The sequence below is a fragment of the Pogoniulus pusillus genome, chromosome 6 (assembly GCF_015220805.1).
Source record: "Pogoniulus pusillus isolate bPogPus1 chromosome 6, bPogPus1.pri, whole genome shotgun sequence".
NCBI classification, from domain to species: domain Eukaryota; kingdom Metazoa; phylum Chordata; class Aves; order Piciformes; family Lybiidae; genus Pogoniulus; species Pogoniulus pusillus.
The window spans coordinates 12819756-12835593 of record NC_087269.1 but is presented as its reverse complement, the minus strand read 5'-3'; the positions used below and the strand labels follow the sequence as shown (position 1 = coordinate 12835593).

General features: G+C 40.5%; 2 protein-coding genes across 4 annotated transcripts in view; one reads left to right on the top strand and one right to left on the bottom strand.

Moving 5' to 3' along the window:
• The window catches only part of STN1 (STN1 subunit of CST complex), a 47716-nt gene extending 45360 nt beyond the window's left edge, over positions 1-2356 (bottom strand). Inside the window, exon 1 of the mRNA XM_064144448.1 lies at positions 2213-2356. The gene's annotated coding sequence lies outside the window, so the exon portion shown is untranslated. The remainder of the gene's footprint in view (positions 1-2212) is intronic.
• A 289-nt stretch (positions 2357-2645) lies between these two features.
• SLK (STE20 like kinase) overlaps positions 2646-15838 on the top strand; it is a 52284-nt gene continuing 39091 nt past the window's right edge. For 2 of the 3 annotated variants that reach the window (XM_064144440.1, XM_064144439.1), the window contains exon 1: positions 2647-3433. In XM_064144440.1, coding sequence (XP_064000510.1) covers positions 3284-3433 — 150 coding nt within the window. In that variant the 5' untranslated portion in view covers positions 2647-3283. Of the gene's footprint in view, positions 3434-15838 lie in introns of all 3 variants that reach the window. The other variant, XM_064144441.1, reaches the window with a different exon arrangement.

Genomic DNA, 15838 nt, shown 5'->3' with positions numbered 1-15838 from the left:
TCATTGAACAATAGAGGTGAGAAGGAACCAAGCCCTAATATCCCAGTTTAATTACTGTGAGCCTAAGGCAGCAGGCTCAACTACATTTTTTCACATACAGCTCAAGGTTTTAGTTTTGCTCTTACTAACAGCAATCGTTAACTTTGACATACACCTACACATGCACACTGCCCTATGACATTAACTCCAAGACTGAAGAAAAGTTAATCCTGACTAGACACAAAGATTTCATTCTGTGGCTTTGGATTCCTTTCTCTCCATCCTCTATCAATAATCAATTCCAATAAACATGTGGAAATCAGTTCCAAAGCCTAAAAATTAAGATATTTCATTTTAAAGTGAAATGAAAACTATTACTAAACTCCTTTTTGTACCCTAGCATCCAAATCCAAATTATCATCCCAGCAGGAGGAACATTAAAAAAAAAAGTATCATAGAAAAGAAAAAGAAACTGAATTCTAAAATTAAAACCTCATAAGCTAAACTCCTGCTAGTAGCATTGGAAAAACTTAAAATAGGGTAACAAAGGAAGTGATTGATAATCAAGTTATTTCCATGGAAGCTCCAAATTAAGTTAATGGGTGCAGCCAGCTAGATAAGAGAGGGGAAAACAACTCACGTGGATTGCAGCTTTTTCTTTGCCTTACCCTTGCATACAAACAGTCTTGGTTTTAACGCCCTCCTCAACAGTTTAGCATTTTGTGGCCAAGCTGTCAGTATAAAGGAACCACAAAGCCCAACATAATTTCTGAACAACAGATGCTGATTATTACAAGTCAGAACTACTCCCAAGTTAGCAAGAGGACTTAACAGGTTCTCTAGAGGATTCATAGAATAGTACTGCCCTTGAAACTTATTTTGTATAGACTAACGAAATGAAATGATGACATAACACTGCTTTTTAATTCATAAATCATTTGTGGCAGGAGCTGTTTCCTTGGTTTTGGCAGGACAGTGATTAGCACAGTGTATATTTGTATGGCATGAACACCATTAGTACCATGATTTAATCAATGTATAACCCAAACATATTCTTAAAAGGCTTCTTCCCCAGGATGCTACAGCTAAGAAGTTACCACATGATGTAAAGTTCAGTTCCAGGCTAATTCTATGTCCTCACTTCCTTCTGAACCACATTTCTAATCTTTGTTATTACAAGTACCAGTACTGTTACATAACTCGTTAGCTCAAATCCCTTTCTTGACTCAGGCCAGCACTTTCCCTTCCTTAAGACCATCCTCCCTCCAACCAGATTGTAGTGGTTGCCATATGATTCCTCCAAAGTGCATCTCAGTGTTTCACTATCATTACCAAGTTTACACAATAGACAAATATCCTCAGACAGCAAACTACTGTCATGCTAATAAAATGAAGACTGATACACACCAGAAGCTTATTCATTACAAATGCAGTTTAAATTAATGCTAACTACAAGCACTCAGGTTCATGAAGATAAGGCATCACACGATTTTCATTGGTTATTTGCTTCACTGTCAGATCATTCTTAGGCCTCATATCATTGCCTTAAAAGCTTTATCCAGTCAATTAGAATGCCTCCAGCTTTCACGTGAAGAAACGTCACACATTTGGTGGCATATTACCAACAGAACTATTAAAACACAATCAAACTTCAGACTGATTTAGGAGTCACTTGGGGGAAGAGGTCGGGAGCTAAAGCAACTCAAGCTTATCCCACTGATGAAGGCCCACAAGATACCAACCGCATGCAGCACTGTAACGCCACACTCTGCTCCGCCTGAACGCTGTGACAGATCAGTCGTAGGTCTAGGAACAGTACTGGCTCACCAACAAGAGTCCAGTATTGCCTCTTTCTACAGACACCTTCTTCAACACTTACTCTTGAGGTCAAATCCTCCAGAAAGTACAATCTGTCATTACATTGCTCCCGGCAGACAAAGGGGCCTCACGCTGCCCTCAGCTCGCACAATCCGACCTGGGAGCAATGTGGGGAGAGACGGAAGTCTCCTTTTGCTGAAGAGAACTAAGTGCCCAGCCATCTCTGACAGGAAGCTGTTCTACCTAGGAAGCATCACCCACCACCACAGGACTGGAAGTGTCTTTCCTATACAGGATAGGTGGAAAGGGAATAAGTAAACAGCAAGTCGTCCTTCAGCCTAAGCGACTCAACAGAGACTAAAGAATACGTCAGCCCTCCCATTGCGGCTATTAAGGGACGAAAGGAAAAAGTCACCTCCTTGTCCCGTCAATGACGGGAACACCGTCTGCCCCGACAGACAAAAAAGTATCAGCCCAGAGCGCGCCTATGCCAGACACCACCGGAGGCAGCAGGAAGTGAAGCGATCTCCATCTTGCGCCACCCCCCAACTTACCCGCCGGCAGCCGCGGCGCGCTCCTATTGGCCCCTGCTCTGTGTCACGTGGGGACGAAAGCCCCGCCCGTTCCCTCAGCCTGCCGGCCAGGGCGCGCGGGCGGAACGCGTCTGCGCTTGCGCCGGGACAGGCGGTGGCGCGCGTGCGCTGCCGCCGCGGCGGCCAGGGGCGCGAGGCGGTTCCGGGAGCGCGGGAAGAGGGGCGGGGTCAGGGGGCGCGCGCACGCGCCGGCGGAGGGCGGAGGAGGAGCTGCCGTCCCGCCCCGCCCCGCAGGAAACGGTGCCGCCCGGGCCCCGCTCTGCGAGAGGGCGGGGGAGGGATCGCGAGGGGAGCGTCGTTTTCCTCCGTTCTGGCACCCTGGGACGCCGTCGGGCCTCGCCGCATGAGGGCACCGGCCGGGAGTTAGGAGCGGGACAATCCTCCTCCGTACATCCGCCCCGTCCATCCGAGGCGAGAGAGCTTTCAGCGGACAGTGGGGTAATCGCTTCCCCTTGCCCGGCGCGCAGCCGCTGTCCCCTTTCAGCGGGAGCTGGGATCCCTTCACCGTCTCTCTTGAGGCTGTGCCCTCTGCCCTGCCCGCTGCCGCCAAGCCGTCTGTCCCGAGGAGGGAGCCTGACACTTGTTGCTGTCGCGATGGTCACCGGTCCGGCCGCGTAGACAGGGACCGCCAAACCCACCGCGGGAGAAGATCGCTGCGGCTGGTGTCGAGGGCCTGACCCCCCTGGGGGCTCCCGGGTGATCTCGGAGTGTTGGTTCCTCTCAGCGCCCGGCGGTGACGGCGTGAGGACTTCCCTCAGCCCTCGAGGGGATCGCGCCCACAGGACCGCCCGCCCCGGATGGTTACGGCGGGCTGAGAGAGCATCGTCGGACGCCGCCCGTCCCATCCCTCCTCCTGGTCGCCTGTAGGCTGGTATCCCTCGGCATAAAGAAAAATGTCCTTCTTCAACTTTCGTAAGATCTTCAAGCTGGGTGGTGAGAAGAAGAAGAAACAATACGAGCACGTCAAGAGGGATTTGAACCCTGAGGAGTTCTGGGAAATTATAGGAGAGCTGGGAGATGGTGCTTTCGGTAAAGTGTTCAAGGTAAGGGCATGCGGGCGACTCAAATCACATGTATTGCTCGTAGTTTAAAACAAAGTGACTTGTACTGTTTCCGAGTTAAGCTCTGTCTAAAGCTCGCCTCTCTGTAAGCCGTGCCACCTTGGGATAGCTGTGGCAAGCATCAGGTCTCCATAGAACTTCGTGAGGCAGGTAAGCCATGCACCCACCTGCTGCCCTGCGAGAACGGACGTGTCCGAGTTCCCGTGGTGTGTCTGTTGGAGAGCAGAGCGTGTGATCTAGACGCCTCTCGTCCACAGAGGCTGTTGAAACTAAAGATAGAAAAGACCTATTAGGTCATTGTCCCGCCTTCTGCTCCACCCTGCCCGTTGCTGAATCGCTGGCTTCTGTATTTTGATATTTTGGGCTCGTGTACAGTATGGCTTCTAACCTTACAAAGACTCTATTTTCTTAGGTGTGGAAGTCACACTTTTTTTGGGTGAAGTTTCTGTGTAGAAGGAAGCCCATGAAGAGGAAAATTGACTTGTGTGCCTCGTGTGTAGCTGCTAGGGCCAAGCACACGTCGGATTTAATGGCCATTCTACTTTCTTTGATGTGGAGTTGAATTAAACAGTCGCGTTATCTTGGCTTTCTTTATGTGGCAGGTTTGCTGTGATGGATCTCCTAACTTCTCTCAGTTGTTTAATCCTTAAATCTTAAGTGTACTGGTATAAGTAGTGTTTTTAAGGATGCTTATCTATAATTAACAAAGTCGAGTACAGTGGCATAGATAGAGCAGTGCTAGTGCTTGACAGGACTGTAGCTTTCAGAGAAATCTTTAGCTGGTTTTCCACTGTATAAATGAAGGGCATTAACGCTCCTCGTTTGGTTTAGAGATAGTGTGAAAAAAACATGGAGGATGAGCATGAGAGAATTGGGGAACTGACAAGAACTGAGACTCTGAAGCAGGTTCTTGAGACTACAAAAAAAGTATGAAAAAGAACAGTATTTACAGTCTTTCTTAGAGATATTTCAGTCAAGAAACATTCATATTTAGAATACTGTGTTTGAGAGCTTATGAAATCTGGGTGCACATGTAACTGGTCATATTTTTGGTATAAATAATTTCAGATTTTATTGTACCGTGGTGTTACGTGTTTGTAAACTTGAGCAGAAGTGCCACAGTTAGCTCAGAATGCTGGCTATGGTTTTCTCACCCAAGGAATTTGTGTCAATATTCTATTTTAAGATCATCTAGTTTATTTTTATGTTGGCGTGATCTGTAGTGTAGATGGTGTTTCTCATCTCTGTGTGGAAGGTTAAAAAAATCTCTAATTATTAAAATAACTGGGAAATAAGTCTGAAGTTGCTGTATTGTAAATCTTTGTGACAACCCTAACGTTGTCTCCAATGACATTTGCAGAGTATTAAAGTTTTTCTTTAAACTTCAGAGTGGGGTTTTGTTTCTCTGTCTGTAAATATAATGTTCTGTCCTGTATAGATGACTCGAGAAGCTGCAGAGATAAAATACTAAATGCATTCTCCTCCTCTCCTATGAGCATTTCCCCTCCCATCACCAAATCTTTTCTCACTTCGTGTTTATCTACAGGCATGTCTGTATTGGTTATAGTCTGTACAGGAAGGTGTCTGAACAAGAGAACTGGCAAATTTTTGCATTTGAATGTACTCTGTGTACAATAGCAGGTTAATTTTCCAGTTGACTGTGATTTTTCACTTCCAGATTTATTTCTGTACTTGAAGTGACAGTGTTAACTGTTGAAACTGAATTTTTCAAAATCCCATTTTCTAAACTATACTAGTTAGAATTACACGTGGAATTACAATGGTAAACTTGTTGAATGTACACATGTGAAGATTTAACATGTGGCACACATGAAGTAAAAGTATGCCTGGGGGGAAAAAAACCCTGTTCTGTGTATTCAGCTATTTATTTTGTTAGAAGGAGGATTTCACATAGATACTAACAGTGCTTGAGTTCCTGCGTTGGAGCATGTTTGGCAGAGCTGTTTGGAGGCAAGGGTGTGTTAGGTTGTTCTTCTTGGATATACACCTCACATGAGAAGACCATACCAATAGACATTCAGTACTTCCTCAAATTTTACAGTCAAAACTATAAACTAGAACAAAACTGTCAATGTTCAAAGACTTTGTCTTTAAGTAATATAAGCGTGGGTGGTTTTTTGGGGTTTGAATTTTGCTTGTGTATTGTTTTTTTCTAGTTTTGTGGGTTTGTTTCTTAGCGAACACCCTACTGTCAGTTACATTTACCAAAACTACATTTCCCTTTGTTAAAGATTCTAGGACTCCGTGTGTGACAGGGCTTTGGCATATGTTATCTGGCAATTCCATTTTGTCACATAAGTCTTAATATGCTTTTGATTTCTAATAGAAAATAGGTTAGATTGGTTATTTGCTGCGATTTTCTGTAGAGTTGTATTTGGCTTAGTTGTTATATTAATCTTCTGGACAAAATGTCAAGTTACTTAAATACAAACTCAAGAGTGACTCTCGAATGATTCTGAGGGTACTATAAAGCCTGGATAATTAAATGAGTTATATAAAAAAAATGCTATACCAGTGATATCTAGTTAAGGGTACTGAAAACTTGTGATTCATTCCTCCTCTTCTCTATAAAGTCCAGGGGTCTTGCTTATTTTTTTTTAGTAACTTAAGCAAATTACTGTAAGAGCTTATTTCCTTTGAAGCTGTTCTAGTTCTCTAAAGCATTCTTAGCTCTGACAATTTATACATTTGTGCTTGCTGAATAATGCTTTGAAATGCTTTGTTTCTAAGCATTTCAACTGCTCTTTTGAATCTCTTCTGATCAGAGGAGCGATGTAACTGCAGATTACTGATGGCAAAGGTTTATGGCTGTATAGGACTTTTCATTATATCCCTTTTCAGCCTCTTTTAAGACACCGCATTTAGACTGTTTTCTTTTTTGCTCTTGGCTAATGAGTAATGGTGTCGTTTTCCATCCTTTTTCAATTTAAAGACCTTTGCAGTACTTCAGTATCAGGTGATGGCCCTTATAAAGAGAATTTCAAGGATGCTGAAGATGGAATTTTTTTTTCCAGTCTCTTTTAATTGCTTTTCATGAGTTGTTTAGAGTAAGTGAATGGACTTCCTGGGTTCTGACAGTTACTGAAGAGGCATAGTAATTATTAGTATTGGAAGCGGATTTCAACTCTGAAATTTGGCAACTAGATTGCATACTACACTTTCTTGGTTTTTTGTTTGTTTCTGTGGCTTGGGGGTTTGTTTTTAAACAAAGCAGAACAAAAAAACCAAGCAAAACAAAACCGCTGAAGTAATAGAAAACAAAAGAGAGTTTGAAATGGCTCTTGATTTGATCATGTTAAGTTCTCTGAAGAATCAGAGGACTCTGTGTCACAACTGTAATCAGTTTGCTTAGAAATCAGTTACATTATTACACCATGTTACTTTATTGTGTGTCCTATCGCCCTATTGTGTCAGGTATCAGTTCAGTGCAAATAGCAGACATTGCTTTAAGCTAAGTGAGTATAAGGAAGTGTTGAAGACTTGCATCAGCTTTAAGCTACCTTCTGAATTCCCTGAAGTTAATGTTCACATGAGGTGAAAACACACCTTTAAAATGCCTAATGTGTTCTGTGGTTTTTTTCCTGCTAAAGTTCCCAATAAAGAAGTTTTCTAGTGGAGATGCATGTAACTTTAAAGTACAGTTGTCTTCCTAATTTCACCTTTTGAACGAGATAAAGTACTGGGACTATATTTCAGTAAGATTTGCCAGCCTTTTTTGGTAGTAAGAACAAGAGCACTTAGAATGCAGAAGAGTATTTTTCTAGTGTTTAGTTGGTGTCATCCCTGCATCTTTCACCAGAGGGTAGTCCTCCATGGAACTCAAGAGTATTTTGGCAGTCATGGTAATTATGTGTATCATCTGTCTGAATACCCTAATTTTAAGCCTTCTATGGGAACAGATTTTATAAGCATAGAATATATGTGGCAGTATACTATGTAAGATACATTCTGCCTATTTATACTATGCCATTTGTTACCCTGAATCTAAGCTGCTGGAAGCATTGGATATACGAGATTCTCATAGGAATTTGGAAAATCAGTTGTTTGCATTTGCCTTAAAGTTACTAAGAAAAGTTTTCCAACTCTCAGCAATTAACTGGTGCTTGGTTAAAAAGCCTATTTAGCTTTCTCTATAGGTTCAGAGAAGAAATATACTCATTACTCACATCTCAAAATTACAACTACAAGTATTGAAATGGACTTGTATTTGCAGTAGTAGCCAATACAAACTCATCTTGGACTAATGATAGTGGATTTTTAATAATAGTGTTCATTCAGTGATGCTGCTCCTAACATTTAGGTTAAGCTTTTGTTTCAGCATTTAAAATAATCCTTACCTGTAACATACCTATATGACTTAAAGGAGAGCCTGGCTTTGCCTTAGTGCCTTCTACCGCAGATGGAAGCAAATAGAATTTTTAAATAGTGTTTTAACAAGACTAGAACAATTAAATAATTTCATGATAGTGCAATCTTAAATCCTTTTGATGGTTAAATATGAACTGACAGTTGGTGAATGCTTATGAGTACTTTTTGTGTACCACTAACATTGTAACTTATTTTCTAATCCTACGAAATGCCTTAATTACTCTGACCTGAAAATTGGGACAGAGCAAGAAGTTGTATTTCCTAGCTTCCATGGTCTCACAGCACATTGCTCCAAATCCTTGTTACTGTTGGATATTACAATTCAAATTTATTTTAATGATACTAATGTATCATGATACTTGCTAGAGTAGGTACCTACCTTTTATATCTGTATCTTCACATTCATAGGAATAGATTCTGACTACTTAGTATGTGTGCTTCAACACAGAGAGGCTGTTTTTGGTCTGCTCTTTTAACTTTCCTGGTGTGTCTAGCTTTTCTTTAGAAGAATTTGATTGAATTTGCATCAGAACTCAAACATTCCTGTGGAAGGATGTTGTTTGAGTTTGAAATCTAAATGGAAGATGAATTCACATTTGAAAGTTTCCAGTCAAATACTGTGTTTCGCAAGCCTGAAGTTTTGTGTATGACTCTGCTCTAAGTCTAGACCTGGAAAAAAAAAAAGCAGGGGAAAATGTCAAATTGAATTTTAATGCAAAATAATCAACCATTGCAGAACTTTCATCAATTTTGATTTTAAATGATATACTAAATAAATTTTGTTCTAATCTGTTTGTCTATATGAGCTGACTTCTATTTTACTGGTCCATTTTAATTAGTAGTAGTCTTCAGGAGATTTGAATTAATAATATTTGCTTGCTTTGTTTAGCCATGGAAGCCTTAATGGATGGAGGAGAGGCAAGCTTATTCAATCTCAAGAGACTCATGAATAATATGGCAATGTTCAATTTTAAATATTTAGTCAAAGTAAAATAGAACTTAAACTTTACCTAAATCTTGCTAAAACCAGTAATTTATCTAAAACTAGGTGTACTCTCTTGCTCTAGATGAAAAAAGATGTGTGATCATTCATAGAAGATGTGAATGATTTTAGTCTTGCTGATCAACTTGCTGAGTTGCTCCCTAAGGTTATCTTTATTTTCACACCATTAGAGTTTTATGATGTTGAAAACACCAGATAAGGAAAAGACAGTATCACTGTCTTAAATCCTGGGAAAGATATCATGGGGAAAGCTTTACTGAGCAATTTACACCTATTGTTAGTCTAGCTTAGTTTTCTCAGGAAGTTGGTAGTTGCAAGAAAATAATTTGTGAGATAATTTTCTTGTTTTCAATGCCAGTTTGCAGAAGGTAATACCTTCTTTCCAACTTGTCTGTAGCAAGGAAATATTGTGAAGATGTAAAAAATATAGCACATATTCCATGTCTCATTTGTTTGACATCTTTAAGTCACTTGGCTTAAAGCCAGCATCACAAAACTTATGAGTAATGTATTGTCTGTTGCATTCAGAATTAAAACTGCAGGCATGTTTGTGGATAATAAATGCTCGTGATCAGTCCTTGGTAAGGCTTTTCCAAGGTGTGAGCAGAGTTGTATAAACTGTTTAAAACTCCGAGTAAATAGGAAATCATTATTTGATTTTTATTTAGCTATGTTTATGAATGTTCCTATTTTTCCTCCTGTCACTTGATATTTCATATTTCTTAGCTAACTATATATGTGCTTGGTCTGTTGGTTTCTTTTCTGGAGAGTAAAACTGGATTTCCAGCATAAGCTAAATGCAACTGTTTAATGTTGTCAAATAGACTGCAAAACAAAGCTTTATTAAATGTTCTAGCTTAGTGAAATAAATTCTTCATTTTGAAGTCAAATGCAGTCTGTTAAATAATTCTAATATAGGAGCTAAACCAGTGTTGTGATACTGTTTGTTGGGGTATTTTTTAACAGTTTTTGTAAACAAGTTGATTAAATCTGTTGTACTTAATTTTTTGGCAGGGAAGTAGTCCTCCAGTAATACAATCCTCCAAGCAGTAACACATATTACTGTTGCAGAGCAGTAGTTTTATTTGTGGTGGCTCAAATTCTAGTTGTGACCAGTCTACAAACAATACTGAAGAAATAATTTGTTTGGTTTGGATTTGAAAATCCCACAATCACCAGTTTGGGATTGTTTTTAATTGAATGCAATTACAAATAAGCCTTACATATTTTATGGGCCCTGACCCACATTTTGAGAATCTGGTAACATTATAAACATCATTTTCCTTCAATGGCAGTTGTGACTGTGTAAAAGACACAGCATGTAATTAAAGACTCTGGTCTGAGATCTTAAATGCATTCTTTGAGACCCTGGTGCAAAAAAATGTCTTTTATGAATACTTTTATTTGTCTTTGCTTCTTTGTGCTTCCTCAGTAACCTTTAATTAGATTCAGATTATGCACAGAATTGACAAAATCAGTCTCACCCCTTTTGCCTGTTATCTTACAGTAGCTGCCAAATTACTCAAATGCAGTGCTTGTGCTATCTTTTAATTCTGTACTGATTGGATTGTTACAGTTTTCAATGTTCAGTGATGGAATAACTATGAAATTTACAGTTAGAAAACAAATCAGATGCATTAATAGCAGTGTTCAAAAAAAAAGAATGTTGTTTTATAACTTTTCTCCAAACTCATGTAAAATACATATTGTAACTCCCTCTAATTAATTTTAGTGGCTTTACAACGTGATTATAGTCTGGAATACTTGCAAGAAATTTTTAGCTGTCAAATATGTCAGAAATATGTCCTGTGGAAAACCATTTTTTTTCCAGTTAGATATCAGAAATAATCTTTTTTAGAGGGAAAGAGGACATAATTCTTGCAGAATATGTTTGAGGGATGACAGCCAATAAAAATTGACAAAATAATATTCATAGAATCAGTCATACTTGTAAGGGACCACAAGGATCATCTAGTTCCAACCCCCCTGTCATGGGCAGGGACACCCTACCCTAGATCAGGCTGGCCAAAGCCCCATCCAGCCTGGCCTTAAACACCTCCATGGACAGGGCCTCAACCACTTCCATGGGCAACCCATTCCAGGCTCTCACCACTCTCATGCTGAACAACTTCCTCCTCACATGCAGCCTGAACCTACCCATCTCCAGCTTCGCTCCATTCCCCCTAGTCCTGTCACTCCCTGATATCCTGAAAAGTCCCTCCCCAACGTTTTTGTAGGCCCCCTTCAGATACTGAAAGGCCACAGTAAGGTCACCTCGCAGCTTCCTCTTCTCCAGACTGAACAGACTGAACTCCTAACTCTTTCAGTCTGTCCTCATAGGATAGGTGCTGCAGCCCTCTGATCATCCCAGTGGCCCTTCTCTGGACAGGCTCCAGCATGTCCACATCCTTTTTATAATGGGGGCTCCAGAACTGGATGCAGTACTCCAGGTGAGGTCTCACCAGAGCAGAGGGGGACAATCACCTTCCTCGACCTGCTGGCTACACTTCTTGTGATGCAGCCCAGGACCTGGTTGGCTCTCTGGGCTGCAAGTGCACACTGCTGGCTCATGTTGTGCTTCTCCTCCAGCAGCACCCCTAAGTCCCTCTCCACAGGGCTGCTCTCCAGCCACTCACTGCCCAGCCTGGATTTGTGGTTGGGATTGCCTCGACCCAGATACAGGACCCTGCACTTGGTCTTGATGAAGCTCCTGAGGTTGGCTTGTGCCTACCTCTACAGCCTGTCCAGGTCCCTCTGCATGGCATCCGTTCCCTCCAGTGTGTCTGCTGTGCCACACAGCTTGGTGTCCTCAGCAAACTTGCTGAGGGTGCACTCAATGCCACTGTCCATGTCACTGACAAAGATGTTGAACAAGACTGGTCCCAGGACTGATCCCTGAGGGACTTCGCTTGTCCCTGGCCTCCACTTAGCCATGGAGCCATTGACAGCCACTCTTTGGGTGCAGCCATCAAGCCAGTTCTTTATCCACCTAGTGGTCCACCCTTCAAACCCATGTGTCACCAGCTTGGAGACCAGGATGTGGTGCGGGGCAGTAGCAAAGGCCTTGCTCAGGTCCAGGTAAATGACATCAGTTACTCTCCCCTCATCTATTAATGTTGTGACCTGTTCATAGAAGGCCACCAGGTTTGTCAGGCAGGATTTACCTTTGGTGAAGCCATGCTGATTGTAGCCTATCACCTTTTCACTATTCTTCTGTCTCATTTGTGCCTCCAGGAGGATCTGCTCCATAATCTTACTGGTCACAGAGGTGAGACTGACTGGCCTGTAGCTCCCTGGCTCCTCCTTCCTACCCTTTTTGAAAATGGGAGTTATGTTTCCAAAAAGCCATATTTCCATAAAAGCTGGTAGGCTGCCTCAAACCACTCTGCAGCAGTACTCATATGTCAACAAAAAATCCAAGACTTTTCAACTGGCATTTCAGTTTTCTTTTGAATGTGTCCTACATTCATGATGCAAATCCACTAAAGGACAGGCAGAAAATAATTCACTATATGGGAGGTTCTTCACATATTTAATGGACTCACTTGAACTATTGTATTCTTACTTAGGAGGATATATTGTTTCTTTAAGCAGTTGTAAATGCTTGTAGAAGCCAGTTATAATGGTTTAGTTACAAATTTTTCTTGTTTATATTTACTCTCTGGGTTGAGACTGGTTTGCAATATTCTGTGGGATTGCATTTGTTTATATAGAGAGGTTTATATAGAAATGAGCTTGACTGCTGATATGAAAGGAAAGAGAAATACATAAACTTTTTACTCTTTATGTAGCCATGTTTGCATTTTGGAGACATTTTCTAGTTAGTTAATTACCTGTAGCCTAGAGCAAGAAATTACTCAAGCATAGATTCATGCCTGAGTCAAGTTCCACAGAAAATCTGGCTTTAAGAAGATAACCAATTATCTGAAGCATGCTCTTCTGTGATATTATTTTTGGCAAGGAATATGAAGAAGTGAAAAAAGCAGGATCATACTACAATAGACAAACCAATTTATTGATCAGTATTTAAAATTTGACAAAGCTATCTTTACTGCAAAGGACCAAGCAACTATAAGCTTAAAGTGTCAGTCTTAAAAATTAATGCTAGCTGTTGTTTCAGAAAACTGAAGGAGTCCATGACAAATGAAAGGATTTTTATTACTTACAGAAAGGGTTTTTCAGAAGTTTCATTAATAAAGTTATTCAAAATGAGTGGCTAAAAGGGCAACTTGTGGAGTCTAATGAAGCTCGGGGGGGGGGGGGAACCATCACCCTAGGATTTAAGTTGTGCCTACATCACAATTGTTTTAGCTAAGTATGAAAGCAATGGTGAATCCCCATGTTAGGGCAGAATTGGTTTTGAATCCATTTATTTTGGTAATCAGTTGGAGAAGGCTGACCCTTTGCTTTCTCTGTATGTTACTGAATGAGACTTTCTCATTTAAGGAAGACTTTAAAGGAGACCGGAGTCTGTCTCTAGAAATGTTTAGTTATAACCATGATTCAGAAAACAGTGTTCCAAGGGAAGTTACTGTAACTTTGTTAATGATAAAGTAGTAACTTGGCAAGACTTTTTGCACTGGAGTTTATTCTTTCTTTATCTTGTTGATAAAGGTTGTCCTGACATAGATTATATGGTAAAACCAAAGCTTTTCTCTAGCACATATCTGGATTTCACAGTGTAGAAGATGACTTTTCATTTGTATTTCCAAGCAGTTCTTTACCAGGAAAAGAGTTAATACTTTATAATCTGAAGGCAGTAAAACCTTAATGGAAAAATGTCAGTTGAGGGTTTAGCAACATGCTAATTCTTGCAGAAGCATTCATCTCCTTCACAATCCTTGTCTGAATCAGGATTTTCTCAATTCATGTGCTGCCTTTTTTTCTGTTTTGTGAAGTTCAGTCATGTTCCTGCCCCACCTTCAGCTTTTCCTGTTTGAATGGAAGAGGCTCAGCCATTTTAGTCTGTTTTTTATAAGACAACTGCTTGACCCTTTAATTATTTTGTCTCTCTTTCATTGTTTTACTTGCTCGACTTCTGCAGATGCCACAAGTCTTTTAGTTAATCATTCAGGCAAGCTATTCTCTTTTTTCAGTGCTGGAACCATAGGTCTGTGTGAGCAAATTACAGTGTGAAAACTCCAATCTGTCATCATAGCTGGGAAATACAGTCAGAAGAATGTGAACAGAAATTATCTCCAAAACTACCTCAAGTCATTCCAGTAATGTGAAGAAATGGGTACTCTTAGAGTTAAGCCAATGTGCTAGTTGGAAGCTTTTTACTTTTTCACCCATTATAGTTACTTTTTACTACTAGTGGAGATGCACTCACTAACTTTTTAAGTAACCTGAAAGGAGGAGGTACTGTCAGCTATTTTCTTCCCTCTGGGATAGGAAGTATGAGAGCTTAGGGATCACCATAGAAGCAAGAATAAATACAGTCCAGTATTTCCTTATTGACAAGCAGAGATAGCTGGAGTACTTGAAAATTCCTCTTTGCTTTTGTCTGTAGCAAGAAAGTGAAACTGTCTTTTAGCAGCAAACTTTGATACTGTGGTCAGCTTAATAACCCTAGAAGTTTTTAATTCAGCATTTTGCTCCCTTCTAACCCAAACCATTCTGTGATTCTAAGTTACACTTAAACCCCCAAAAATTCACACCTCCCCTAGCATATAAAATTGAAATATGAAAATGAGCTACTCTACAGACTTGTTTACTGCCTTATTTGTGATGCTGGTTTCAGTGTCCTTGTCACCTCTTCACCTTTACTGGCCCAGCATGGGACCTTGCCAGTGCAACATGAAGAAGATTCTTTTGAAGCTCTGAAAAGCACAAAGCCATTATGGACCTGTGCTACTAAGTGAAGTAGTCAATAACACATCTTCTCAAAGTGGTGCATTTCAAATAGTATTAGTAACTACAGAAGCCATTTTTGAATGAGTGAGTGAGTCTTTACCAGGAGTCTTTCCCACAACATGCAGCCAGGGTTTGGCGGTGTATTCCCATTCTCACCTCATTCCTTGTGACCCTCTGGTGCTTGCCAACCTCATGATGATCGGCTTCAAGAACTAAGCCACCCAAAAGCTGATTGTACATGTAATCTTCTTGGCTCACAGACCAGCTTATGGGAGAACCAGGCAAGTGACAATGCTGATACAAGAGAAAAATGACACAACAGTTTCTGCATTGGCTAGAAGAGCTATAAAAGGGAAACGTCAAGAGGGCATATTGATATTCTGAGGTTGATAAAGTGAATGCATTTTGTCAGGACAAAAATAAAATAGAAATTCTGTTGCACAAACAATCTTTTATTAGCAACAGTACTTTGGTAAATGCTGCTGTTGATATTGTTATCCACTAGTAGTTCTGTCCCTTTGCATCACTAACATCCATGCTAGAAGAATTATATTGTGTAGACATACATTTAACTGGAAATTTAGTAAAAGCCTGTTTTCAGTTTAGTTTCAAGTGATGATTCTTTTTCTCCAATTTAGGTATGTTACATAACTGCTAGAAAGGAATGAAAATGTTATAGGGCTTCATATTCGAAACTAAATTTACCTGTATGAGATAAGTACAGAAACCTAATTGAATTTCAGAGTGAGCAGAGTGTTTTGAAGCAAGAAGTGGCTTAGACATTTTTTCCAAAAGAAACATCATTTTGCATTCTCCCTCACTGTACAAAGACACAACAAAAGGTAGCCCTCTGCTTCAGAAAGCCTTCAGTCTAATGAAAGAATTAAAAAATAAATATGAGAGAAAAAAAAGTGGGAGGAGAGGGGAAGCCTTGTCAAAGAGAAAACTACTTCATCTGTAACAGCCATGATGGTACATCCTCATTAATGCCACTTCTTGGGGACATGGGCAAAATAAAGCTTTTGTAATTTCTTTAACAGTAGTATTGCCACACTATTAAGAGACTAGAATAGCACTTCCTTCTGAGCATCTTGTGTGCTTAACTGTTTGCAGTGTTTTAACGTTACCATCTTACTCGG